This window comes from Chionomys nivalis, chromosome 17, assembly GCF_950005125.1.
Source record: "Chionomys nivalis chromosome 17, mChiNiv1.1, whole genome shotgun sequence".
Classification (NCBI taxonomy): domain Eukaryota; kingdom Metazoa; phylum Chordata; class Mammalia; order Rodentia; family Cricetidae; genus Chionomys; species Chionomys nivalis.
This window is the reverse complement of record NC_080102.1, coordinates 1,529,658-1,555,417: the sequence shown is the minus strand read 5'-3', so window position 1 is coordinate 1,555,417 and position 25,760 is coordinate 1,529,658. Positions and strand designations below refer to the sequence as shown.

The 25,760-nt window shown below is 47.2% G+C and overlaps 1 protein-coding gene across 2 annotated transcripts in view; it reads right to left on the bottom strand.

Annotated features, from left to right (window-relative positions):
* Nucleotides 1-25,760, bottom strand: part of Matn2 (matrilin 2) — a 116,029-nt gene that overhangs the window by 58,592 nt on the left and 31,677 nt on the right. For both annotated transcript variants that reach the window (XM_057792171.1, XM_057792170.1), the window contains exons 3-4: nt 13,390-13,959; nt 3,221-3,343 (exon numbers count right to left, since the gene is read on the bottom strand). In XM_057792171.1, the coding sequence (XP_057648154.1) occupies nt 3,221-3,343; nt 13,390-13,959 (693 nt within the window). The remainder of the gene's footprint in view (nt 1-3,220; nt 3,344-13,389; nt 13,960-25,760) is intronic.

The following is a 25,760-nucleotide window of genomic DNA, read 5'->3' as shown; positions in this document are numbered from 1 at the left end:
GGTGGGGTTGAGGCAGTCACAGCCAGAAGATGACAATGTCTGAGCCCCATTTGTCTCAGAAGCCCCATTTCAGAAATGCAGTTGAGTGAGCTGGATTTGCTTCTGACAAGACCAACGTATGCATTTACCTCTGGCGCTGAAGGGCTGGTAACAACATTAGGGCAACTGGCCTGGGCAGAGGACAAGGCTGAGCTGTTGGGGGTTGCAGCCCCCTGGCCCCTGACTTTCTTTGCCTGCTGGAGTGAGCAGAGTAAACAACTTGTTTGCCTGTGCCTGCAGCTGCTCTGAGCATGAGACCCTCATCAGTTCCTGATGGCAGGGAGTGGTTTCTGGTGGGTTTTACAGATGAAAATCCCAAGAGCTGGGGCGTGGCTACCAGTTAAAGATCCCTATACAAGCTTCCCTGGAGCACAGTAAAGTTGGCATTCTTGTTTCAAGGATGACCCATGTCCCCGTGTCTCTGTCTGTGTATGTATGTGTTTAAATCTCCAGCCCCTTTCCCGGCTCGCAAACCACCCTGTAGTGCAGGCACTACACTGAGTCACACTTCAGCTCCCCCACGTTTCCAGGCCCTTGGTTTTGGGACCTTGAGGGGCAAGAGCAATAGGGCAGAAGTTCTCTGAAACTTTAGACCTGAAGCCAGACATATTGGTGCAAACCTGTAATTCCAGTGCTCAGGAGGATGGAGAGTTTTAGCTTCACTCAGAGTGAAACCATCTTTCAGAAAAGAGAAGAGGCTGGAGAGATCATTTAGAGGGTAAGAATACCTGCATTCACTTCCCAGCACCCATATTAGGTAACTCACAATCACCTGCTCATAGGGGGAAATAATACCTTTGGCCTCTATGACACAGATATACCAATAATTACAAATAACAGTAAGATTTTGGGAAGAGGAGCAGGAAGGAGAGGAAGAAGAAGAGGCTGAAGAGATGGCTTAGCATTAAGAGCACTTGTTCTTGCAGGGGACCCAAGTTTGGTTCTCAGAACCCACATGGCCCCTCACAACCATCTGGAATTTCAGTTCCAGAGGATCTGACTCCCTCTTCTGGCCTCCGTGGATACTGCATGCATATGGCGCACAGACCTTAATGTAGGTAAAACACCCATACACAAAAAATAAATAAATCATTTTGTAAAAAAAAGAACCAAGAGAGCTAGACAGTGGTGGCACACACCTTTAATCCCAACACCTGGTTTATAGGGTGAGTTCCAGGGCAGCCAGGGCTGTTACGCAAAGACCCCTGTCTTAAAAAACAAAAAACAAATAGAAAAGAACAAAGAGAAAACCTGAACTTGCAGAGTCAGAATCTCTGAGGACTCTGGGAATTGCTTTCTGAATCGCTCCTGAAGCTCCTGTTTCCTGCTCCTTTTCCTAAGGATCTGTGTAAAGACCAGGGAGTTCCTGCTTCAAATTCTTTGATGCTGCTGCCCTAGCAAAGGCCGACTTCAGTGCTTTCCTTTTTCCCTAAGGCTGAAGGCAAGGACATCAGGACCTATAAGGGGCCAAGGCAGGACTGAGGAAGGACAGCTCTTCAGCTTTATCTGTCTGTCTGTCATCCATCCATCCATCCATCCACCTACCTACCTATTGGTGTCTTAGTTAAGGTTTTTATTGCAGTGAAGAGACACCATGACCACGGCATACTCTTATAAAGAAAACATTTAATTGGGGTGGCTCACTTACAGGTTCAGAGGTTCAGTCCACTATCATGATGGGGAGCATGGCAGCGTGCAGGCAGAGGTGGTGCTGGAGCTGAGAGTATTACATCTTGCAACAGGAAGACAACTGAAAGTCACGCTGAGGGAAGCTTGAGCAAGAGACCTCAAAGCTGCTACCACAGTGACACACTTCCTCCAGCAAGGCCACACCTTCTAATGGTGCCACTCCCTTTGGGGGTCATGTTCTTTCAAACCACCACAATTGGTGTCAGAGCTCATCTGGCATGTTTAAGCCAGCCCTGGGCTCCCAGGCACTGCAGCTTCCCAGATCCCCGACAAGTATAGGTCACGAGACACAGAATGTTTTGTGCTCCTCAGGGGAGGGGAGGGAGGGAATGGGCAAGGTGTCTGGATGCACCTGAAGAGGACAAGGTGACCAAGAGATGTTCCAGTTGTCTGCTGAACAGTGTGAGATGATTCTAGATGATCCTTCCTCTGCTCGTCAGTAGATTTTATTAAACCCATGAGAATTTTCTGTGACTGAGTTTTGCTGTAGAACCTGAGGAAGTGTCAGAGGTTCCAGTAAAACATGGTGGCGGCTCCAACTGAGTCCTGGGACCCCAGAGGAGCCTACGAACTTTCAGGGACCCAGAGCAGAGAGCCCATCAGATAGGACCTAATATCGGAGGACAGGGAGGTCCTTCCATCAACCCCTCAGTGCTGAAACTAAGAAATGAGAAGGAAAGTGGAAACTGTGGTTTGGATTTATAAATGCAGCGCTAATTACAGCCATTTGTGCAAACTGCTTTCCATTAGTGCTTGATAGCGTGCCATGTGGTATAATAACAGTTCTGCATTGCATGAACTACACGTCAGACCTAGCGGAGCTGTTTGCTTCCTTGCAGCCAATCTTCTCAGGCCTCGTGTGCCTAGTCCAGGCTTTGTGGTTAAAGCACTGGCTACACATACAATGTAGGGAGAATAATAATTATAATAATAAAGGGCGAACACTCATTGTACGGTTAATTCTATTCTTGAAGAGCTAGGGTACCTCCAGCTTGCTTAAATTGTCTAGTTTCGGGAGTCAGGCCAGAGAAGAACAATATAAATTCTTTTTGTATCTGTCCTTTTTTAAATTAGGAGAACAATAAAATGTCGATCACTGAAGCAGCCAGATTCTGCTCACCTCTAAAACGAGTGTGCAGAATCACTCCCAGCTGAGGTTAATCACATCTTAAGTCCATGACTTGGGAAGAAGATAAAACAGAAACAGCTCCTTAGGGCCCAGCTAATAAAGCCAGGATGGAAAGACACTTGGCCCGCTTCCACCAAGAGGCAGCACAGACGTGAAAGACTATTCTGAGACAGTATGTTCCAACCTTTCACACGCTGCCCGGCGGCCTGCAGCACTGGGCTTAGGCACTGTGACGGCAGGGTGAGGGCAACTCCCAGAAAATACACAAGCTGCTTCTTGCTTGGAGGAGGTGGCACCGTGGGTGAGTAAGACGCACCTAGCTAAAGAGCAAGCAACACTGACACATCCGCCAAGCGGCCTTACTTCTGCAAGTCTTCTGGTCCGCGTTGAGAATGTACCCTTGCTTGCACCTGCAGGTGTACGAGCCGGGTGTGTTGATGCAGAAGTGGGCACAGTTGTGTTCCAAAACACTGCACATGTGGACCGCTGCAAAAGAAGACGGAGAAAGTGAGCAGAGACGCCTTCCCTTGGCTTCGTTCTATCCAGCAAATGTGCCTTGGGAGCCCGTGAAGGAGAGGACTGAACCCCAAGAGAAGCAAACTGCAGTCTCTGTCAGCAGGGAGGGTCACTGTCTCAGGATAACAAAACAGATCCTGATAAATGTGCCAGCAACAAACAAAGGACCATGCCAGCTGAAAGGGGAATAGCTGGACTATATGAAATCACTGATATCTGTTTGGTTTTGGCCTACGAATACAGAAGTTTCAGGTTCAATTAATTAATTTATTTATTTATTAAAGATTTATTTATTTATTATGTATAGAGTATTCTGCCTGCATGTAGGCCTGCAGGCCAGAAGAGGGCATCTGATCTCATTGCAGATGGTTGTGAGCCACCATGTGGTTGCTGGGAATCGAACTCAGGACCTCTGAAAGAGCAACCAGTGCTCTTAACCTCTGAGCCATCTCTTCATCCCTCAGGTTCAATTTAATAACACCATTTGACAGGCAGAAACATCAGAATTCTGATTTCAGAATGTAACCTGGAACCTTGAATAGGCAGAAGTGGAGGGGTTGGGGGAAAGCTACTGATTAAATAAAGATGTATTAAAGAACCCACAATCTCCCAAGATCATAAATCCTAAGAACAATGTACTTTTAAATCCATATTAAGTATAAAGAGAATTTGGAATAACAATGCATTTAAATGCTTCATACTGCCAAGGTAATTGTGTTTTAATTTTAAATATTTCTGCATTTAGTTTCTTAAAGTACCTAAGCTTCAGACACATAGATTCTTATGTAAGTCTTCCTGGACCTCATACAATTCTTGTTGTTTGTTAACATCTCCATTTATGACTTTTATCAATCTAGTATAACTTGAGCATATTTAAAATGAACAGGCATTGGTGTTAACAGAACACATTACGTAAGTGTTCTCATAAACAAAAGATGTCCAAATGAGAAAATAACCTTCTCAAGCTTATACAATAAATGGAACTTTGAGGAGCAGTCCTGTGTTTATCTGGTAGATAGGGAGGGAGTAGTCCATCTCAGCTACACACACCTCTAATATACATCTCTTGGCATCTAAGTAAGAAATGTCATGGCCAAGTGTGGTCACTTGGGAAGAGTGAACTTCAGCTGAGAAAATGCCCCCCACCAGATTGGCCTGTGGAGTATTTTGTTATGGCTGAGTGATCTGAGGGCCCAACTCTGAGGAAGGGAGGGAGGGAGGCAGGCAGGCAGGCAGGCAGGCAGGCAGGCAGGCAGGCAGGCAGACAGGCAAGAAAGAAGGGCCCATCTCTGAGGGAGGGAGGGAGGGAGGGAGGGAGGGAGGGAGGGAGGGAGGAAGGAAGGAAGGAAGGAAGGAAGGAAGGAAGGACCAATCTCTGACGGACAGAGGGAGGGAGGGAAGGAGGGAGGGAGGGAGGGAGGGAGGGAGGGAGGGAGGGAGGAAGGACCAATCTCTGACGGAGGGAGGGAGGGAGGGAGGGAGGGAGGGAGGGAGGGAGGAAGGAAGGAAGGAAGGAAGGAAGGAAGGAAGGAAGGAAGGAAGGAGGAAGGAAAGGCCAGCTGAGCCGTAAGGAGCAAGCCAATAAACAGCACTTTGCTTCTGTTTCTGCCTCCAGGTTCCTGCCCTGTCTTCCCTCAGTATGGATCTTGACCCAAGAGTTGTAACCTGCCTTTGGTCATGGTGTTTTATCACAACAATAGAAACTCTAAGACAGCAATATATGAGCTAGGGGAATGAGACTTTTATAACAGTGTAATTTAGAACATACTGTTCTGAGCTAAGGGCTGTGTTTTAGCTCCTGTTAGGATACAAATCACATAAGGGAAGCTGTAAGCTAAATTAAATTATTTTTACTACAGGCAGAAATGGGTGACCTTTTTGTGACCCTGAGAAAATTTTAATCTCTTTATATTAAATAAAGATAAACATCGCATCAACCTCCTAAGGGTCTTGCGAGAGTTAACTGAACTTAGAGTGGCCAGCACAGATCTCAGTGCCTGGGGAATACTTAATACCTATTAACCATTTCATAGCAAAGGGAAAGTATCAGGGTGGGTGTTTTTTAGGGTGTCTTTTATTCTATGCGTATGAGTGTTTTGCAGACATGCATATCTGTGTACCACACGTGTGCCTGATGCCTGAGGAGGCCAGAAGAAGGCGTCTAATTATCTAGAACTGGAGTTACAGATGTTTGGGAACTGCCACGGCGAGCTGGGAATTGAACCAAGGTCCTCTGGAAGAGCAGTCAGTACTGCTAACTGCTGAGCCATCTGTCTCTCAAAGTATCACAGCGTTTTATTTTACATATTTGGGAACATCATATATACTTCTATCTCTAGCTATTGACTTGGGTTTTCAGTCAACATTAATCACACATTCTATTTGTGTTGACTCAACCACTGTATTTTTACAGGCTCCAAAATGTGCTCTAATTTCAAAGACATTAAAATGAGAGGCCGTATAACTTGATTCCACATCTGTGAATGCTCCTATCACTGAAGGGTCCTTGTATCCCAGATCAATACAGCTCTTTCACGAGCATCCATTGAGTGCCGGGAGGTGAAAACTGCATGTCCCCTGATTTGGACATTCTTGTCTGGGCTGGACAAGGTAGCATTGCTTCATAACAAATGGTTCTCATATTCCAGGCAGCAGTGAACTTTTTACGTTTTTGTGGGTTTCCTGTTTGAAATGACCAAGTACAAAAAAAGCTATGATATGCCCTTTTGGGGAAATGAATATATTAAAATATTTGAATCTAGAATGCGCTGTTTTAAACAAAGTTTCAGTCGTTCAGTTTTACCAATGAAGACTCAGGAGCAAAATGCTGGGATGAAAGTCGGATAGCTCGGAGAGGCGATGAAAGTACCCAGCTGTCCTTCCTCCTCTGTCACCCTCAAACCTCTTCTCCCTCCTACTGTCTCAGCAGAAGTCTCTTGAAACTCAATGTCCCTCCCTTCTACTTCCTGTGTGTCTCTCTAGCCATCCTCCCACCAGCTTTATGGGTTTTTTTCTTAATAATCTTCCTGTTAATTGGTTGTTTGCTCTACCTCTTGACCTATGGTTGACTTTATTTAATCCTGTTTACAATATTCAAGCAGAAAGCTCTTGGACTAAAGGTGTGTGCTAGGGCTGAGCCACACCACAACTAGAAAGAGGTTTTCCAGTAAATAAAGCAATCTGAGGGTTCACAGAGTGATCAAATATCCTGCAATGAGAATGTGTCAGGGTCATTGCTGGCCATGAGCTCAAGGTTACTGAGTCAATTATAGCATTGAATTTGTTGTCTCCAAATGGATTGTATATTGACCAGCTGACAAAAATGTCATGTGACCAGAGGCACACTGCAACCAATCCTGCCTGTACGTTGCATAAGAGAAATAATTCCATATTTATTAAATCAGTGTTTCGGTAACTTCACAGAGCAAAATCACCTTGGACGATGAAAACCAGCTCTAGCCTAGATTTTTATCTCCCACGTGAGCTCCAACATAACCTTTGTGATTGCAATCAAACCAACTGGCTCTAGCCGGACTTTGCTTGCTTTATTATGCATTGGCCCCATGGCCATTTCTCATTTTACTTAGACATCTACCTGTTGGTCAGCACAGGGAGGTTTCTAATCTTTCACTTTTACAGTGCTGTGCTAAGCATGTTTAAACACATCCCCCAGAAGGCATGCCGTTATTCTCCAGGATTGGCTCCCAGCTTAGATTAGCCGCTACACCCAACTCAAGTTGAATTTCTGTCACTTTCAACCAAAAGAATCCCAAATATTTTTACTGAACAGAATAAAAATTGTACATCTGTGGAATCCTGTGGCCGAGACCTGAGTGCCTCAGTGTGCATCTAGGCCTTGTGCCTTCTCATCTCCAAGACAGGCCTGGGCTATGCTGTTAAAGAGGAAGTGGTACCCGCCTCCTCCATGGAGCCGCAGAACTGTGTGGGCCCATTAGCACCGTTCCTCAGAAAGAGTCAGGTTTAAACTTGATTAAAGTTTTTTATTCAGGGGAAAGAACAAATCGCTGGTTTTAAATCAGTATCAGGACTAGATTTTTATTTATTTATATAATTATTTTGGGTTTTTAAGACAGGGTTTCTCTGTGTAGTCCTAACTATCCTGGAATTCTCTTTGCAGACAAGGCTGGCCTTGAGCTCAAAAATCCTCCTGCCTCTGCCTCCCAAATGCTGGGATTAAAGGTGTGAGCCACCACCACTTGGCTTGGATTTTTAAGTGTATGTGTTCATTTATCTGCTTCGTGGTGTCCAGAATTGGATTACAGTCAAGGCTGACCTTGAGTCTCCTGATCTTTTGCCTCTGTCTGTTGGGTGCTGGGGTTACAGGCTGTACCAACAGGCCTGGTTTTATGCAGTACTACAGGTGTAACCCAGGGCCAAGAAAGCACTCTGTCAACTGAGCCATATCCCTAGACCATGGGAATGAATATATATTCATTAAAATATGAACCCATCCAGGCATAGTAGGTCATGCCTTTAATTCCAGCATTCAGAAGACAGAGGCAGTTAGATGTGTTACTAAGCCCAACCTATATAGTGAGGTTCTGTCTGAAGGAAAGAAGAAAGATAAAAGAAAAGAAAGAAAGGAAATATAAGCAGCTAAAATTTTGAGGTGGGGAGCCGGGCGGTGGTGGCGCACGCCTTTAATCCCAACACTCGGGAGGCAGAGGCAGGCGGATCTCTGTGAGTTCGAGGCCAGCCTGGTCTACAAGAGCTAGTTCCAGGACAGGCACCAAAGCTACAGAGAAACCCTGTCTCAGAAAAACCAAAAAAAAAAAAAAAAAAAAAAAAATATTTTTGAGGTGGGGTTGTTTATTTTGACTTATCTAAAGTTTTTGGACTGGTCTAGCGGTCATCATCCTCCTGCCTCAGCCTCCTGAGGGCCGGGCTTAGAAATGTGCACCACCACACCCAGCGGGTATGAGACAAGTATTTATTTAAAATGTGTGAATGATCAGGTGATCAGGTGAGCGTTCTGCTCCAGCCGGAACAATTACTGTATGTGTGTGTGTGTGTGTGTGTGTGTGTGTGTGTGTGTGTGTGTGAGCAACTACGCAGGCCTACCTCCCCTTCACAACAGGGCCTCCAAGGGGTGAAGTCAGTGTAGACTTTGCCCAGACCTGTTGATGAAGGCTGTGCCTTCAGAACACCCTCAGGGCCTTAAGTTGTACCCTGAGTGGGAAGGGGTTGTTAGGGAAGGGACAGCCTTGCCCTGGCTGATAAAACAGACACCAGTAGATTATTTAAAAGCCCTGTTCAAACTGCACTGAGTCACCCGATTGCGGAAGGCAGACTTGGGGTTTTCAGCTTTGACAGTTGGCCACTGTTTTCTGTGCCTGGGCTGCAGAAATGGTTGCCAGGACATGTGGGGTTTGGTCAGTTTGTACAAAGGACCTTGATTCACAGGACTCTGGTCTCTAAGTCTTTTTGGTGGGCTTCAGGGTGGCCTAAGAATATGCTCTCATGATTCCCCCGCGCTGAGGCTGTAGTGGGAAGTCCTTGTCCACAGGCCTAAAGCTGTTGCTGTGGCCAAGTTCAAGGCCATAGAGCCAGCCAGAGCCAACGCTGGTTCTTCTCATTCAGAACAGCCTAGCTTCAGAGCCTGAGCAATGCCAATGCATGAGACCCCTGCCCTGGGTACTCTGGGCAGAGTCTGCCTCTACCATTGCCGGCTGGAAGGTGCCATTAGCACTCCCTCCCGTAGTCTGTTCCCTGGTGCACACACAGTAGCTGCCGTTCCTCAAGCCTGGCCCTTCATTACCTCTTCCCAACTGTGAGTCATAGCCCCTTAGTGGGGCAGTGAAGTCAGCTAAAGAACCAGGACTGGCTTTTGCATTTTTTAAAAAAATAAAACAGAAACAAGACTTAAAATAACATCATTCTTTGCCTGGAGCACGGTGCTCACTCTCCCTACACAGCCCTGCCCACAGAACTGCTTCCCTGAGTCTGAGCAGCACAGTGTGGTTTGTTTAACTGTATCTTTGGAGCCAGGACACCCAACTCCCCATCATCCTCCACCGAGAGCTGAGTGACCCTTGGCAAGGCAGTTAAGTCTTTGACTTCACAAAAATACTTACTTCTCATGTTTGCTGTGTGGTTTTACATATGCTAAGAGCTCAAAAAAGCGTGTACACAGAGTCAGGCACGCACACGCACACCTTTGAGACAGCTTTCTGTTTGTAGCTCAGGTTGGCCTGGTGATATATCCTGGGCTAACTTCAAACTCTAGATCCTCTTATTTCAGTGTCTTTAAAAGCATTACTTATCTTTTTATTTTGCTTGTGTGTGAGAGTACTCACTCATACTCTCTGTGTCTCTGTGTCTCTCTCTCTCTCTCTCTCTCACACACACACACACACACACACACACACCAGCACATGCCAATTAGTCATATGGAGGTTGGGGGACACACTTGAGGAGTGGGGTCTCACCTCCCCGCTTGTCCCTCCTGTGCTGCCGTATTCTAGGCTAGCTGGCCCAGGAGCTTCTTATGGGTTCTCCAGCCTCTGCCCCTCACCTCACTGCTGTATCCAGCTTTCCAGCTTTCTTTGTGAGTATGAGTTGTGGGGATGGAACTCATGGCACCAGACGACCGTGCCTAGGTCTTTACCCTCCGCTTAGCCTCGAATGCACGGATTACGAGAGTGTGCCACTTCTCACTACATGTACATACTGATAACAATAAATGTTAGTGATCAATCTTATTGATTCATTTTAAAGGTTTTCCTGGATTCCCGAGGCAGAGCCAGGTGGCTCTTTGGGATAAGTCTCTTGGTCCAGATGGCTTTCCTAGGGCTATGAAGTGTATGTTGTGTATCTACTCTCCCGCTGTCCTATAAGGATATGAGAGTATTTTCTCACTAATTCTGGGGCTCATGCAACGAGAGTGAACACTTAGGTTCTGTATTTCTGGAGCTGCTATTAGAATTGCTTATTTTTTCTAGGCCTCACTTTCCACTTTTGCAAGTAGATGTAACAAGAATACCTATCTGGGAGAACAGCTTAAATGGAACAATACAGAACAGGATGTGAGAAGCTATGATCATCAGGGTGTCGTCGATGTTTCAGGAGCAAAGGAGACCTCCAGAAGATGCTCAGAAGATGCTTGTGGCTGTTGTCTGACTGCCAGACTGAGTCCAGCAGAGAGATGCCTGTCGCCCATGTGTGGATCCTGAGTGTCTCAGACTGTTAATAGTGTGTGCATGTGGAGTGGGACCCCACATCCACCTGCCTGTGAAATCCCCGCCTTCCAGATGAGCATCACACAGCCAGTCCTGTCCTAGGAGTCCCTTCCCAGTTTTACCCTCGTCAGGTGAGGGCCATGAGCAGAGCTGCTATCCCCATGGGGGCTGTTCTCGGCAAACGGTTCACCCTGAGTGGAATTTATAACTCCCAGCTTGTGAAGGAGTGAACTGAGCAGGAACCTGGAAGTCAGCAAACTTGCTAACCTGGAAGAAGGGAGGGCGGTGCTGTCCGACTTGCCTCCCTGGTTTTCAAGAGCATCAAATGAGAAAGCACGAGGGAGAAGTGCTTAAGGAAAGCTAGTTACTGTGGTCTTTAGTGTGTGCTTGACAAAGAGGCTCTGGGGCCTCCTCAGCCTTTCAAGATAGTTGATGAAGCCGCTCAGTAGAGCCTGCAGTACAGGGCCTGGAGCTCAGCTGTGTTCCAGCAAAGTGGATGCGAGTAGTCCCAGGGGGTTCATTTCTCAGGCCACACAAAGGAATGAGATAATACCAGCGTTTTCTTAAAGCTTCCAGATTAAACAAAGATGATGGGGCGGAGGGTGTCCACACAGCCTTTTAATCTCGCTGAATTGCCTCAAAGCCCACAGAGAAAGGCTCTCTGAGCACAAGTCCACATTCAGCCCCATGGGGGTCGTTTTATTGCACAGCTCCTGTCTTATCATCTTTCCATCTGCTGATGGATGCAGAATGCTTATAAAAAGCTCCCTCCATTAAAGTCGTCCAGTACACATGAAGAAGCTGTCAAGAGTGTTACAGAACCAATTTCTTTTTTTAATATTTCCAGGAAAGGGGGAGCGTAAATTCTGCTGAAGTCATTTCAAGTCATAAAACCTTTAAAATGTTTGCAGCGCGTTCCAGTTGATGCAGGCCACGGTGCACTGGGTGCACTGCGATAACGAGCCTCGCTGTGGCGCCAGGGAAATGGCACTTCTGAACGGTTTCCAAATGACATTGCTCAAAAAAGGTTATTTTTCCTTCGTGGGATTGATTTCTTAAGTAAATCATTTGACTCTGGAGTCAAGAGAAAATGGAGTCCTTGTCTTTTGAAGTTAGTTCTTGCAAGGGGATTTTATTTTATTTTTTTAAAGATGCATCAAAAGTACACCCCGGAAAAAAAAAAGTACACCCCGGGGCTGGGGGTATAGCTCTGTCAGGAGAGTCCCTGCCCAGCATGCATAGAGATCTGGGCTTCATTCTCAGCCCCCACACAAACCAGGCATGGTGCTGGCACATACCTGTAATCCTGTCATGTGAGAGGTGAAACAAGAGAAAAAAAAATTTAAGGTTATTCTTTACTACACAGAGAGTTTGAAACCAGTCTGGTTTATGGAGACTTTGTGTCAAAAGAATTTTAAAAAATGTTTTTCCGGGCGGTGGTGGCGCACGCCTTTAATCCCAGCACTTGGGAGGCAGAGGCAGGTGGATCTCTGTGAGTTCGAGACCAGCCTGGTCTACAAGAGCTAGTTCCAGGACAGGCTCCAAAACCACAGAGAAACCCTGTCTCGAAAAACTTAAAAAAAAAAAAAAAAAAAAAATCTTAAAAAAAAAAAAAAAAAATGTTTTTAAGTACATCTTGTTTCCTTTTCTCTAAGCACCATAGCACAAGGGTTTGCAGTCTGTCCCAATCCAAGGTTCAGTCTTCAAAGGCCACACCTCAGTCCTTCCTATGTATTGTCTCTTGTCAGTCAACGGAACACCCACTGCTCATCCCGCTCACACCATCATGCTCAGTTAACAGATCATCCACTGCTCACACCATCACACTCAGTAAACAGATCATCCACCGCTCACACCATCATGTTCTGTTAACAGAACATCCACCACTCACACCATCACGCTGTTAACAGAACATCCACCGCTCACACCATCACGCTGTTAACAGAACATCCACCGCTCACACCATCATGCTGTTAACAGAACATCCACCGCTCACACCATCACGCTGTTAACAGATCATCCACTGCTCACACCATCACACTGTTAACAGATCATCCACCATTCACACCATTACGCTGTTAACAGACCATCCACTGCTCACACCATCACGCTGTTAACAGATCATTCACCACCACTCACACTATCACGCTGTTAACAGACCATGCACTGCTCACACCATCACGCTCAGTTAACAGATCACCCACCACTCACACCAACATGCAGCGAAGATGTCTTGGTCTCCCAGACAACCCATGGGTAAGCTCCTCTGAACCCTGCCTTCTGTTCCCCGACTCCAGCTCACAAGTTTCAGTTTCGGGAATACCAATGTGTCAGCTCAACGTGTGTGGGGAAACCTTCATGCTAGCCTTACTCATTCTGCCTTTTGAGTTTAAATGTCCTTTGGGGCTGTCAAGTAAAGGGACTTGCCACCATGCCTGAATTTAAATCCCAGGACCCATAAGGTAGAGAGAACCAACTTCTGTAAATAGTCTTCCAACTTCCATACCTGTGGATGCACCTACACAGGCGCGCGCGCGCGCACACACACACACACACCCTTTCCCCTAGGTAAGCCTTTATAAACACCATGGTCTAGATTAGGCCCTGGGGTCTTCTGTCCCACCATGCCCTGAATTCTTCCCCCATTATACTGTTAACAATTGAGGCTACTTTTGTATTTGTATAATTACATGCTTAACACCTGTCCCTTTGGCCAAAGTGTAACCCATCAAAGAATGATGCATTTCTCTTTGCCCATGGCCATGAGCGCAGAAATAGGCATTAAAGAAAAACAAGCCACAGAGGCACAGAACTTACTGCACAACTTGTTCTGGAACACAGAGGTCAAAGATTCGATCTGGCTGAAATTGGCCACCAAGAAGACATGGTCCTTGTGGGGCTCACTCCCAATGGCCTTCAGTGTGTTCAGATCCACCTGACCCACGCCAATGGCAAAGATCAGGATGCCTGTGTCCCGGGCCTTTGCAGCCACCTCAGCCACCGAGTCCTGAGGCCTCCCGTCAGTCACAATCATCATGACCCGGGGCACATTCTCCCGCAAGGGCCGGGCCCCCTCTGCTTCTGAGAAGGCAATGTTGAGGGCATACTGGATGGCCAGTCCCGTCATGGTGCCTGTGGACAGATGCCTCATCCTCCTGACAGCTCGCTCCACCTCAGACTTCCTCTTGAAGGTCTTCAGGGAGAACTCGTTCTTGACTGTGCTGCCGTACTGGAGCAGGCCTACTCGGGTGACATCAGGACCGATATCCAGGAACTGGAGGATATCCAGAATGAACTCCTTGACCTTTGAGTAGTCGTGGGCATTGACGCTTCGGGAGCTGTCAATGATGAACACCAGATCCGCCCGCTTATTCTCACAGGAGCTCTCTGGGGAAAGAGCAGAGGTCGCAAGCATCAGAGGGGAAGTGTTCGGATTTCCTCTTCTGTGTCTGTAATAAAACACTGGCCCAAAAGTAACATGGGGATATTTGGCTTACGGGTTATAGGTCAACGTTAAGGAAAGCCAAGGCAGAGACCATGGAGAAACGCTACCCATTGGCTTGTGTCCCCTGGCTTTCTTAGCTGCTTTTCTTATTCAGCTTGGGAACTGCCCAGAGTCAGCTGGGCCCTCCCACTACGTCAGCATTAAAAAAAAAAAAAAAAAAGTAAAAAAGTCCCCACAGACATGACCACAGGCCAACCTGATGGAGACAAATGCCTCAATTGAGTTTCTCTATCTCCAGGTATATATAAATTTGTGCCAAGCTGGCCAGAAACAAGAGGTGAGGACCCGATGCAGATTGGTTTTTATGGAAAGTCCTGGGACTCAGAGTCACTTTTGGAACCTCCAAAATTCAGCTTTATTCTTACCAGGAAATTTCTCAGGCAAATCTGTGCCTACTATATGATCATGACCCTTAGTTACAAACAGAATTTCTTTTTGCAAGGTAAGTCTACAAAGTCAACAATGCAGTTTCAGACAAACCCTTTATCAGAGTCAAAATTATTTTACTATCTGTGGCACGGTTCCTAAGTTTGAGAGCACTGCAAAGACTGGGAAATGCTTGAGAGGGTCCAGTATCAAATGGCTAGCCATCTGTTCTGGAAGATGGAGCTAAGACGGCAGTAAGACATGTTAAACTGAGCTTCTAACAACAGACTAAGAGAAAGATCAGCAGTAGATCTGGAGAGATGGCTCAGCAATGAAGAATTCTGGCTGTTCTTGCACAAGACCTGGGTTTAATTCCCAGCACCCACACATTGACTGAGAACTGTTTGTAATTCTAATTCCAAGGGGATCTGAGACACTCTTCATACCTCCAAGGGCCAATGTATGCACATGGTGCACAGGCATACATGCAGTCTAAACACACATAAAATAAAAATAAACACATCTTTTTTCCCCAAAGAGAATTAGAGAGAGAGAGAGAGAGAGAGAGAACTGATGTACAAGGGCTGTGGACAGATGAGGCATGAGCTTCCCCCTTGTGAATACAGAGTGTCTGGCTTGAAAGAACACACGGACAGGTGCTCATGAGCAAAGCCCTAGCCAGGGAGAACGGCGGATAATAGAATAAGCATCTTTAGAACATAGGGAATACTAGGATCTACTGGTTTGGATTATGTGAGAATGTTCTGAAGCCAGCTCTAAAAGACCTTTCAACTGAGTCGGAAATCTGTGCAGCGGTCACAGATGGCACGGCGTCTTAGCATCATATTATACAACGTCTCTTGTAGAGAAGCTGCATAACTGCAGTCAACAGAATCAGGGTTAGGGGATGCAGCGTGGTGGGAGAGCATGCGCCTAGCATGCACGAGCCCCCAAGTTAAATCCTCAGCATGGAAAGTCTGCCAGAGATTCCAGGTGCATGACCCACACCACTGTTGGAATTTCTGAGAGACATAAGTGACAATCCGTTACTGTTTGGATGCTGTTTGTCCCCAAAGGCTCATGTGCCCAGACTTAACCCCTGTTGTGAAGCATAAGGAGAAGAGAAGCTTGGTGTAGCTATGGTGTCCAGAGGGTAGACCTTCGCTAGGAGCTAGGATTGAGTGTGTCCTTGGACAGAGCCTCGGTGACTGAGCTCTCATGACTTTTTAAGAGAGCCAGAGGCACAGTCTGCACATACACTTCCTTATCATCAATGTCTCCTTGCATGTCTAACAGCAAAAATGTCATTTTTTGACTCACTGAACTTTGAGTCAAAATAACCCGCTGTATTTTTATTTTACAAGTGTGCATGTGTTTGGGTTTGAGTTTGTGTGTGTGTGTGCGTGCGTGTGTGTGTGTGTGTGTGTGTAAATGTGGAGGCCAGAGGCAGGCCCTTCTCATTGCTCTCTACCTTAATTTGAGGCAGGTATCTCACTGAACCAACAGAACAGACCGCTTATCCATTGGCCAGCCAACTGCAGGGATCCACTGGGTTGTAGACATGTGTAGCCATGCCCAGCTTTGTGGGTGCTGAAAACCCAAACAGGTTTTCATGCATTCGCAGCAAGTCTTCCACCAATGGAGCGATCCCCTCAGTCACTTTATAAAGTCACAAGCTACAGCTGTTTCCTTAGCTCAGAAGGAAATATACTGACACACTGCCTTTAGGCAGGATAATCCTCCCCTTCCCCCTTCTCTATGCCCTTCCCGGACTTTGCAGCTCAAGCAGGATTTGAAAGGGATTAGAAAAAAATCCCAAGTGCTTGCCCTAAATCCCAACCACCACAGCTGCAAGAATGAGAGAGAAAGCCAAAAAACGAGACAGCGAAGCCAGTCATAAAAACGGGAAGTGGGAAGGCCTGTGAAGTCGCCCTGTCCAGGCTAGCTCGCCAGGTGGTGACTTGTCACGCAGAACTGGCATACACATCTCCTCGTTGCAGCCATTTGAGTCCAACGGTCTTTGAAGAGGGGGTGGCCCCAACACCAGTAGTCTGGCAGGAAGCCACATACAACACATTCCCATATAACATCTGAACCCGAGACTGGGAGCCAGGCGCAGATAAGGTGAGCTTCCCTAAACAGAGGCTCCACAAACTGCCTTTCGGACCCTGAAACAACAGCAACAGAAACCTGACATTTGCAAGATGTTCTATGCTGTTTTTCAGAGTGATTTCCACAGCAACCGAATTGCACTCTCAGAACAAACCACGGAGAAGAGTTGCTAGAACTGGACCCATTGCATAGATGAGCAAACAGAGGTGCCGAAGAGTCTGCCTAACTCAGAAAAACAGAAGACACAGAAGGGACAGAAAAACCCATTTCTCAGAGCAGCTGTGAACAAGGAGCCAGCAGGTGAGCTCCCCCTCCTTCCTTAGTTTTGCACTCAGCTCAAGGCTGGGCAGGAGCAGGGCTAACGCTTATAGTTGCTCAGCTGGTACTAGATATAGGTACCTGAACACACACCCAAGGCAAGGGAGGGAACTAAACACCAGGTAAGACCTGAGCCCCAAGACTGTCTGCCTAGGACGCAACTATGCTCCTCATCTTCTTGAGGGGACCCATGATCTAGCATGTGGCCCTAGGCTGGAGCTAGACACTGTCAGGATGACTCAGGACAGTCCCCCTCCAGAAGCCACACTTGTTTGCCCATTCTAAGTAAGTCTGGACTCATTTCTGGGATAACGGTCCCATGCTCTCCACCTGCTGAGGAGATCGGCGAATTGGGCTTAGACCTCACCATAGAGAGTCAAAGGGAGGAGAATCCATAGAGGACTAAATCCCGAAAGCTCTCTTCTCCCAGAGACATTGGTAGCAAGGGTTTTTGCTCAAACTGAGATTTTACTGTGAGTCTTACTCATAGCATCAACAACCCACCGAGCATCACCATTTGAAGGAAATCCTGAAAGGTCCTTGTGGAATTGTATGCTAAACTGGAGTGGTTCCCATCAAAGCAAATGGGTAGTCTCCACAGTGCTTGGAACATTTAACAAAAATCCCACAATGGTCCAAACTGTGGCTAGAGATTCCAAGAGAGTTCACTGTAGCTCTGAGCTGAATTCATGTTTTAGCGATCTACCCTTGTGGATTCAGTGTGCCCCAAGAAGGCTAGTTCAGTGGTTCTCAAGCTTGACCATGCGCCCCAATTCCCTGCAGGATATCTTAAAAGCTGTCGCATCCCTAGAGCTGCTGCCTCAGTGAGTTTGGGGAGGCATCTGAACACTCACCTTCCTAACAAGTTCAATGGTGATACTGATGTCACTGGTCCAGAGATCCTGGTCTGGAAACACTAATCTAGGCAATGGATCAACTCTGGGAAGTCCTGACTTCACCGCTTCCTTGTGAGTCCCACAAGGTGGGGCTCTGAAGCCCTGTGGTGGGAAATACAGTGAGAATTCCATCAACATCTGTAGAATCAAGTGGAATCTCGGGTGGTTAAAAGGAGTCTTCAGGGGAAGAAATTAATTCAGGGCAGTCAGTAAAAGGAAACAATAACAACACAAAGTCAGAAAGTTCTAGAAGATGTGTGTATCCTGTTTGTGTGACTTAATTTTAGTTCCTACATCTTCGCTGTTAATCACAGCGTCACCATGGTTGAAGTCTCCTTGGTTCACAGACTTTCAGACTACAAGCCAAAGGACCCCAGGGGTCTTGGCTTTACAGAAGGGGAAACTGAGGTTTACGGAAATGGTCTTCCCTCTGAGGGCTGTCATGCTCACACTACAGTCAGGCTGGAATAGCAATGGTATCTTTCCTTTAAGGTCCCCTTAAGACATCCCCAGTGTAGCAAACATGCAATTTGAGCAAATTTGCAATAAGAGCTTTGCAAATGCTTGAGAACACTGAGATACTTCCTGTGGGAAATCTGTAGCTTCTCCACAACAGCCAGCTGAGAGAAGTTTCCAGAGAAATGGACTCTCTTTTGAGTGATCCTCTCGTGTTAACTGCTGGTGCTGAGGAAGGATACCCCTTCTCCTCGGCCCCGGGAAAGACACACAGTGATCTTCCTCTTGGCCCCTCATGACAGGACACTCAGCCGCACTTGGATGAGGTTTTTTGAGTACATAATAAAATGTCATCCCTCTCGCCGTAAAGCAATGGTCTGGACTCTGTCAACAGCACTTCCAATCTTGTCATCTTGACTCAATGTCCTGGCATTGAGAAAATAGTCTCTTGTTCTTCCAGAGGGGAATGGGAGCCAGGAGGAGAATTTTAAGAGCATTTCTACCCTGCAGGATGACAGTGTGCAACCTCACAATTATTTCCTCTCCTTGGGCTGCAGCTTTGTCATAGACTGACTCTGGTAAGGTCAATCACAGCATCCTAAATATTTCCTGACGCCTGCCTGGACTGGGGCGGGAGGTGAGTCTCTTTAAGAGTACAGAAATGTCATCTGGAGGGGATGCTGAGGTTCTCAGGGAAAGAACAGTTAGTCCTGTGATCTCAGGTCAAGTCCACGCTCTGTCACTTTCTGCCCAAATAGCCTTGATCATCTCTGTGAGTTCTTAGACCCTCTGCCTCTTATGAATATGTGCATGCGTTTGTGTGTGTCTGTGTGTGTGCACATGTGTGTGCATGTGTTTGTTGTGCATATGTGTGCATGTGTGCATTTGTGTGCATGCGTGTGTGTATGTATGTGTGTGCGCATGTGTGTGCATGCCTGCATTTGTGCATGTGTGCATGTATATGCATGTGTGTGCATGTGTGTTTGTGCATGCGCATGCTTGTATGTGTGTGAGCCAGAGGACAACCTTGGCTCATTCTTCAGCACCATCTATTTTCATGCTTGTTTATGCTGTGCTCTGTTTTGAGACAGGGTCTCTCTCACCAGGGAAGCCAGACCTCCTGGCAGTGAGCCCCTGCGACCTACCTGCCCCTGTCACCCCAGCGGGTCTTTGGGCTTGCACGATAAGCACCTTACCCACTGAGCATCTCCCAGGCCCAATCTTCAGTCTTCTGAAAGTGAGACAAGAAAACCTCAAAAGACTTGTGAGATCGAAAGAGAACATCACAGTAAGTTGTGGATCATGCCGAGCTGTCCGGCCTTGTTTGGAATGTTTTCCATGTGCTGGCCTATTTATTCCCTGGTCACCTTAGGAACTGGGTCATTTCTGTCTCCACTTTATGGATGAAGACATGTCTCCAGAGAGTCCAAAACCTGCTCATAATCTCCTTCCTGCCTAGGAAGCAGAGAAGCTGGATCTGGACTCTGGCTACACTGGTGTGAGTGGCAGACTCAAACTCTAACCACCAAGCTGTACTCAGCCAATCCTATCCACTTTCCATTCCCAGAATCCTCAGGGTCCACCAGGACTGCGCCTGCTCTCTGGGGTCAGTCCTTTCCCTTCCTGGAATGACAGACTGAGCTCCAAGGCCCACACTTGCCTGCCATCTGTCCAGTGTGTGGTGTGTGTGTGTGTGTGTGTGCGTATGTGTGTATTTAATTAATAAAATGATGAAAACAAACACTTGCCTACCAGAATACGAGAAGCCCAGAGCTTTAGGCGGCTGGTAATTCACATCTACGTTCACCTGACAAGACTTATTGAGGGTTCAGCAGGTGTGAGATCTCAGAAGAGACTGAGGATGGGAAAGGGACGTGGAAGGACAGATCACTGGCCTCACAGTGACTGCAGGGAGTAGAGGCAATGTAGCTGGGACAAGAGAATGGATCTCAGAGACCTGAGTCTTCCTATCAGCTCCCAGAAAAGTCCTACAGGCAGATGGTTTGTGGGCACTAAGAGAACTGAACATTTTAACGATAGAAGAGAAAAAAAAAACTGTAATGGTTTCTGGGGCCTGGATCAAATTAGAAACTAGACTGGGACTTTGAACAGCCTGAAGGCTGCTTGAAGATAGACAGCATGATGTGTGAGACCAGAGAACATGTTTGGGCGTCTCATTACAGCCACTTTCAACTACGCGATATAACAGAGTTATTGTGTGGATCAGGACGGGGACAAAGGTTGACAGGGTGAGTCAGTGGTTTCCTCTGGCATCAGACCTGGGAAAGGAGGCAATAGGGGGAGTGAAGGGTGAAGAAGCAGCAAGGGCGGCGAGATCAACGGATGGAGAGTCCAGGTCAGGCCTCACAGTTGTTGGGATGAAGTGCAGGTGTGGGCTGAGACCTAGAGAGCGGGTTACTACAAGCAGGGGAGGAGATAAGAGACGCTGACACCTGAGCTCAGGATAGCCGCGCCATTGGAGGGCCATGCATATAAATATTGAGCTCCTCGCATCATGGCAAGAGTAACGCTGGAGCCGGTGACCGTGAGCTGAGTGTAACGCTGGAGACCACGACGGAGAAGTAACAGCTACAACTGTTCTAGTTCTAGAGTTATCAGAGGGGCTCTGAATTACCTAAGGCCGGTGAAACAATACCAGCCGCAATTTAAAATGTGACTAGAACATTATAGAGAAACAGAAGAAAAGATGAGCTCACAGAGATTTTCTACAGAACACAGGGGAGGTGAGAAGTGGGGGGAGGAGCTAGAGTGAAGACCACCATGCAAGCAATGCTGCCGTGCCCCTCACCCATGCCACAGGCCACGTGTGGTTCTGTCCCCGTATTCCCCTTGGGTGTGATTGACGTGCAGGCCTTACAGAGGGTTAAAAGGATATTTCGGAAGTCATTTTACTCATCTTTGACTCTTGTCTCCAGTGTCACCTGACCTGTAGTTCCCACGTATCTAGGTCTTTATTAGAGTGCCATGGACCTTGGCCAGGCCTGGAAGACATCGACTCTTGTTTCCCCAGCTCCCTTGTTAGCCAGGAGCCAGCTGCTGCATTACCTCAGATTAGACACTGTACAACGCCTGTGAGTCATGGCTTTCTCTGAACCCATCACTTCCATTCAAATCTTCCAGATGTACCCTTGGGGATAGCCCGAACCCCTGACTCTGGTGCCTAGGACAACACTCTCAGCTGAAGGGTCCAGGACATCGCTTGGACTCATTGACAAACCCTTTCTTCCTCAGTAATACTTTCCAAATACTTCTCCAAATTCAGGGGGAGAATCATGAATACATGAAGTAAAAGAGTCAAGATCATGAGTTATTTCTAGAATAATGAGTCAGAACTAACATGATGAAACCTAACTGAAGTCAGTGCTACATACTTTACATAGGGTTCAAAATTCTTTGGATTGACAACTGGTCACAAGTTAAAATCAGGACCAGAATGGCAGGAAAATCTAAGCCACTGCATCACAGCCTTTATCCACAGCTCAAGCTCCCGGGTCTTAGCATCAAATGTCAGCTAAGAATTCCCATCAACACCAATCAGACTCCTCGTAGCCTTAGAACCTCAACCATCTCATCAATGACCCTCCTGGCACAAGGGACCTCAATCTTCTCTTTGTATCAGAACTTCTCATGAATGAGTATCTGGGATACATTGTCCATCTCAGTCACAACAGTTGGTTTTGTAGCTGTGAAGTGCCCAGAACAATTAAGCCTCAGGGAGCTGTTTAACAAAGCCACCATCCCAAGGCCACTGATGTATGTACCTTCCCAAGGTCACCAACAAAAGGGTCACCAATGTATGCACCATCCCAAGGTCACCAACAACAGGGTCACCGATGTATGCACCTTCCCAAGGTCACCAACAACAGGGTCACCGATGTATGCACCATCCCAAGGTCACCAACAACAGGGTCACTGGTGTTTGTACCACCACAAAGTCACTGACAACAAGGTCACTGGTGTTTGCCAGCTCCTCCAAAATCACTGATGTTTGCAGGATGCTAAACATAGGAACGTTAGTGTCTCCAACTCTCCCACCACGCCCTATCCTTAGTCTTCTACCCTACGATGTCTGGCTGCCTGTCTGTGTTTCTCTGTACACTAATCCCTCTGCTACAGATGCCCTCAGTCCTGGGGTCTCTTATGTTGAGCCCTTTCCCCCATGTTTCATGCATGAAGCTATGAAGTCACATGCATCATCTTCCATGAATCCTGGGACTCAGCAGAGTGCCAGGTCCCTCGAGGCTCTTCTCTGAATCTATGAGTACATGGAAGCAAAAGGAGTGGAAAGGAAGCAAAATGAGAAGTTTGGGTAGCCCTCCATGAGCGTGGATGGATGGAGATGCTGATCTGGAGCTACAATGAGGGACAGCAATAGCAGAAAGCCACAGTGGTCAGATGATGTTAGAAACACTCGGCAAGCGTGTTTAAAATGCTGAGTCCAAAGCGTGATGAGTCAGATTCTTTCTGGATGAGGAACTGCACTTGTTCCAGGTGGCTCTTGGGCACAAGCCTGAGAACTCTGTCTCTAGGGACACGTGGGTGTGAGAGGCTGTCTGCCAAGAGCCTAGAAGAAGGGATGGCAGCAGAGTACTCTATGCCTGAGCCCCAGAAACCACTCCCCACCAGGAGTGAGTGGCCTTAGAAACATGGTGACCCCATACCCTGGATGATTCCTGCATGTCTTCATGCAGATATTGTTCCACGGCTGCATCATGTGTGTGACAGATATGCCTTAGTTTTCAGTTAGAACAAGGCAATAAAGAAGGTAGATTGTACAATTGTAACAAAGGAAGGAGAGGTTCCATAGCAAGTCCATGGGGCTGATGGGAGACGGTGAAAAGGAATTAAAAACCCATCAGCCTGACTCCACCACTTGCATTTCTGGGCACTGTTCCCATAGACAAGGCACCTCACCCTCTTAGTCACCAGATAACACATTAATGTACTCACACCTTAGACCTGAAGGAGAACCAGAAGATAAAGTACAACTCAAGACACTTGCCTTTCTGGTGTGGGAGAATTGTCTGTATTCTGTCAATCATGTTATAAATAAATGCTAATTGGCCAGGCAGGAAGTATAGGTGGGAAAACCAGACAGGAAGTAGAAATGATGTAATGAGAACAGGAGAATTCTGGGAAGGAGGAAGTTGATTCCTCCCACTCCTGCCCAGATCACCGAAGCAGCAGGATGTGATTTGCCCCCACTGAAGAAAGGTACTGAGCCACATGGCTAACATAGATCAGAAAAATGGGTAATCAAGATGTGAGAGTTAGCCAGTGTGAGGCTAGAGCTAATGAGCCAATCAGCTTTATAACTTACAGAGATCTTTGTGTGATTTTTCTCTGGGACTAAACAGCTGGGTGTACGGGCAGGACAGAAAACCCCAACAAACAAGCAGACCTGGCCCCTTCATGTTACACCTTTCAAATTATCCCAACTTCATACCTGCTGTGCAAAGACGTGTTTCCGTTACTGGGTCGCGATGGCGAGTGAGTGGTGGCACTTAACTGTCCAGTGTCCACCCACAAACATAACGTTTGCTAGACCAGAAGCCCAACAAATCAGACAGCACCTTGACATCACAGCTGGACTGTGTTTGTCTTCATTTCATGAGAGCCTAGCTCAGAGGTGTACACAGGGAGTGGTGAACAGAAGCCATTAGGGCAAAAGAGAGTGCAGGCGCTGCGGGGAGATTGGCATTCTAGGACACAGCCCCAGCCTCAGGAGACTACAGGGCTCACTAATGCAAGTAAAGAGGACAGGCAACCACAGAGCAAGGCGGGGTGAGATGAGGGATCACTCGGGAGACATATAATGTGTACTTCACACGAGAGCCTCACCCTAATCACAAACAACAGTACCTAGACATCTGACATCCGACTGAAAGACTCAGGGAATATTTCATGGACCCGTGACAAACACATAGCACACACGCTCTCAGGACCCACCACTGAGAATAAGTCACAGTGTATGTCAAGACAGAGACGGTGTTCATGGTCTCTCCACACCTAAGCAGGCTAAGATAAAAAGAAGAGGATGGCGGAAGGGAGGGAAAATACAGTAGCTAGACTCCGTGTTCCGTCAGACATGCCAGAGACACCACTGAACTTACTATGGACCACGGCGTCCCTCAGGAATTCCCAGGACACTGTCTAAATGTCAACCTGCACATTCTTCCTAACACCTACAAGTAGAACCCAAGGTCAAAGGCAGAGACGTGGCGGTTTGCTCTGTGTGCGTGTTAACCCAGAAAGGCGTGTCTATACACTGAGACCGACACCATTGGATGAATTCTTCCCAACCTTGAGGCACACACAGGAGTGTCCTGGCAAAACACACGTGTTTCTTTCTCCATTATTTTACAAAGATTCTAACGAGTGGGCGTCTTTTTTTTTTTTGGTTTTTCGAGACACGGTTTCTCTGTGGTTTGGAGCCTGTCCTGGAACTAGCTCTTGTAGACCAGGCTGGTCTCGAACTCACAGAGATCCACCTGCCTTTGCCTCCCAAGTGCTGGGATTAAAGGCGTGCGCCACCACCGCCCGGCACGAGTGGGCGTCTTTTCATAGCAATCTGTTCAATAAGGTAGAGTCACAGCAGGGGCCCCCTGAGGGATCCCAGTTGACGCTAGCTCCAATGTCAGTTGTTCCCATGACTATCATAAATTCCTCCAGGAACACAGCTCTCTAAGGCCCTCAGGGAATATGCACCAAGGAGCCAGAAAAAGGAAAGGGGGGGGGGGGAGTGCCACATCACACCAGTCTCCTCTGGTAGCTGTTACAGGAGCTGAAGGGCTGCATCGTATGAAGCTCAACTGTAGTTTCCAGAACCCTGGATAAATTTCTGGACAAAAGAGCCAAAGAAAAGGCTGCCCCCGTTTAGCCCTGGAGAAAACAGTTTCCAGTGACTTGAAATTTCCTTGCAAGGTAAAACAGTTTGCTCAAACCTCACTAAGAAATGCCCAACATGCCTTTCAGCTTGCTGCAAAACTCTCCTGTAACTGATAAAGACTACCAACAAGTCCCAACGTAGTCAATGCGTTTCAGGCCTTTTAAAAAACCAGTATTATTATCAAACACTCTGGCCATTTCTCTTGCTTTCTCCAATCAAGAAGTAGCACCATCTTCAAGTACAGTGCACACATGCACACACATTATCTGAGGCTGCACGTGAGGCACTTCCTGGGGAACAGCCATGTGGCCTCTGCTCCCCATAAAGCATCAAACAGCATAGGCAGCTGTCCAAAGCAGACTGGCGTTGACCCACGGGGGCATTCAGACTGACAGACTTGAGCGGTTACCTCATCTGCTTTCTCAGAGTTCAGCAGATGGAAGCCAGGAGCAGGGCAGAGAGCCCTGTCGACAGGAAGGCAGGGTAGCTAAGCCCTTAGAGCCAGGAGGGAGAGGCCCCAGATATCGGCCTCGTGGCATGGGGTCCCGGTATCTCTTCCCTGGAGTAGAGATGAGCTAAATGACAGAGAATGCATTTCTGAAGTCTGCATCTCGGAAGCAGCAAA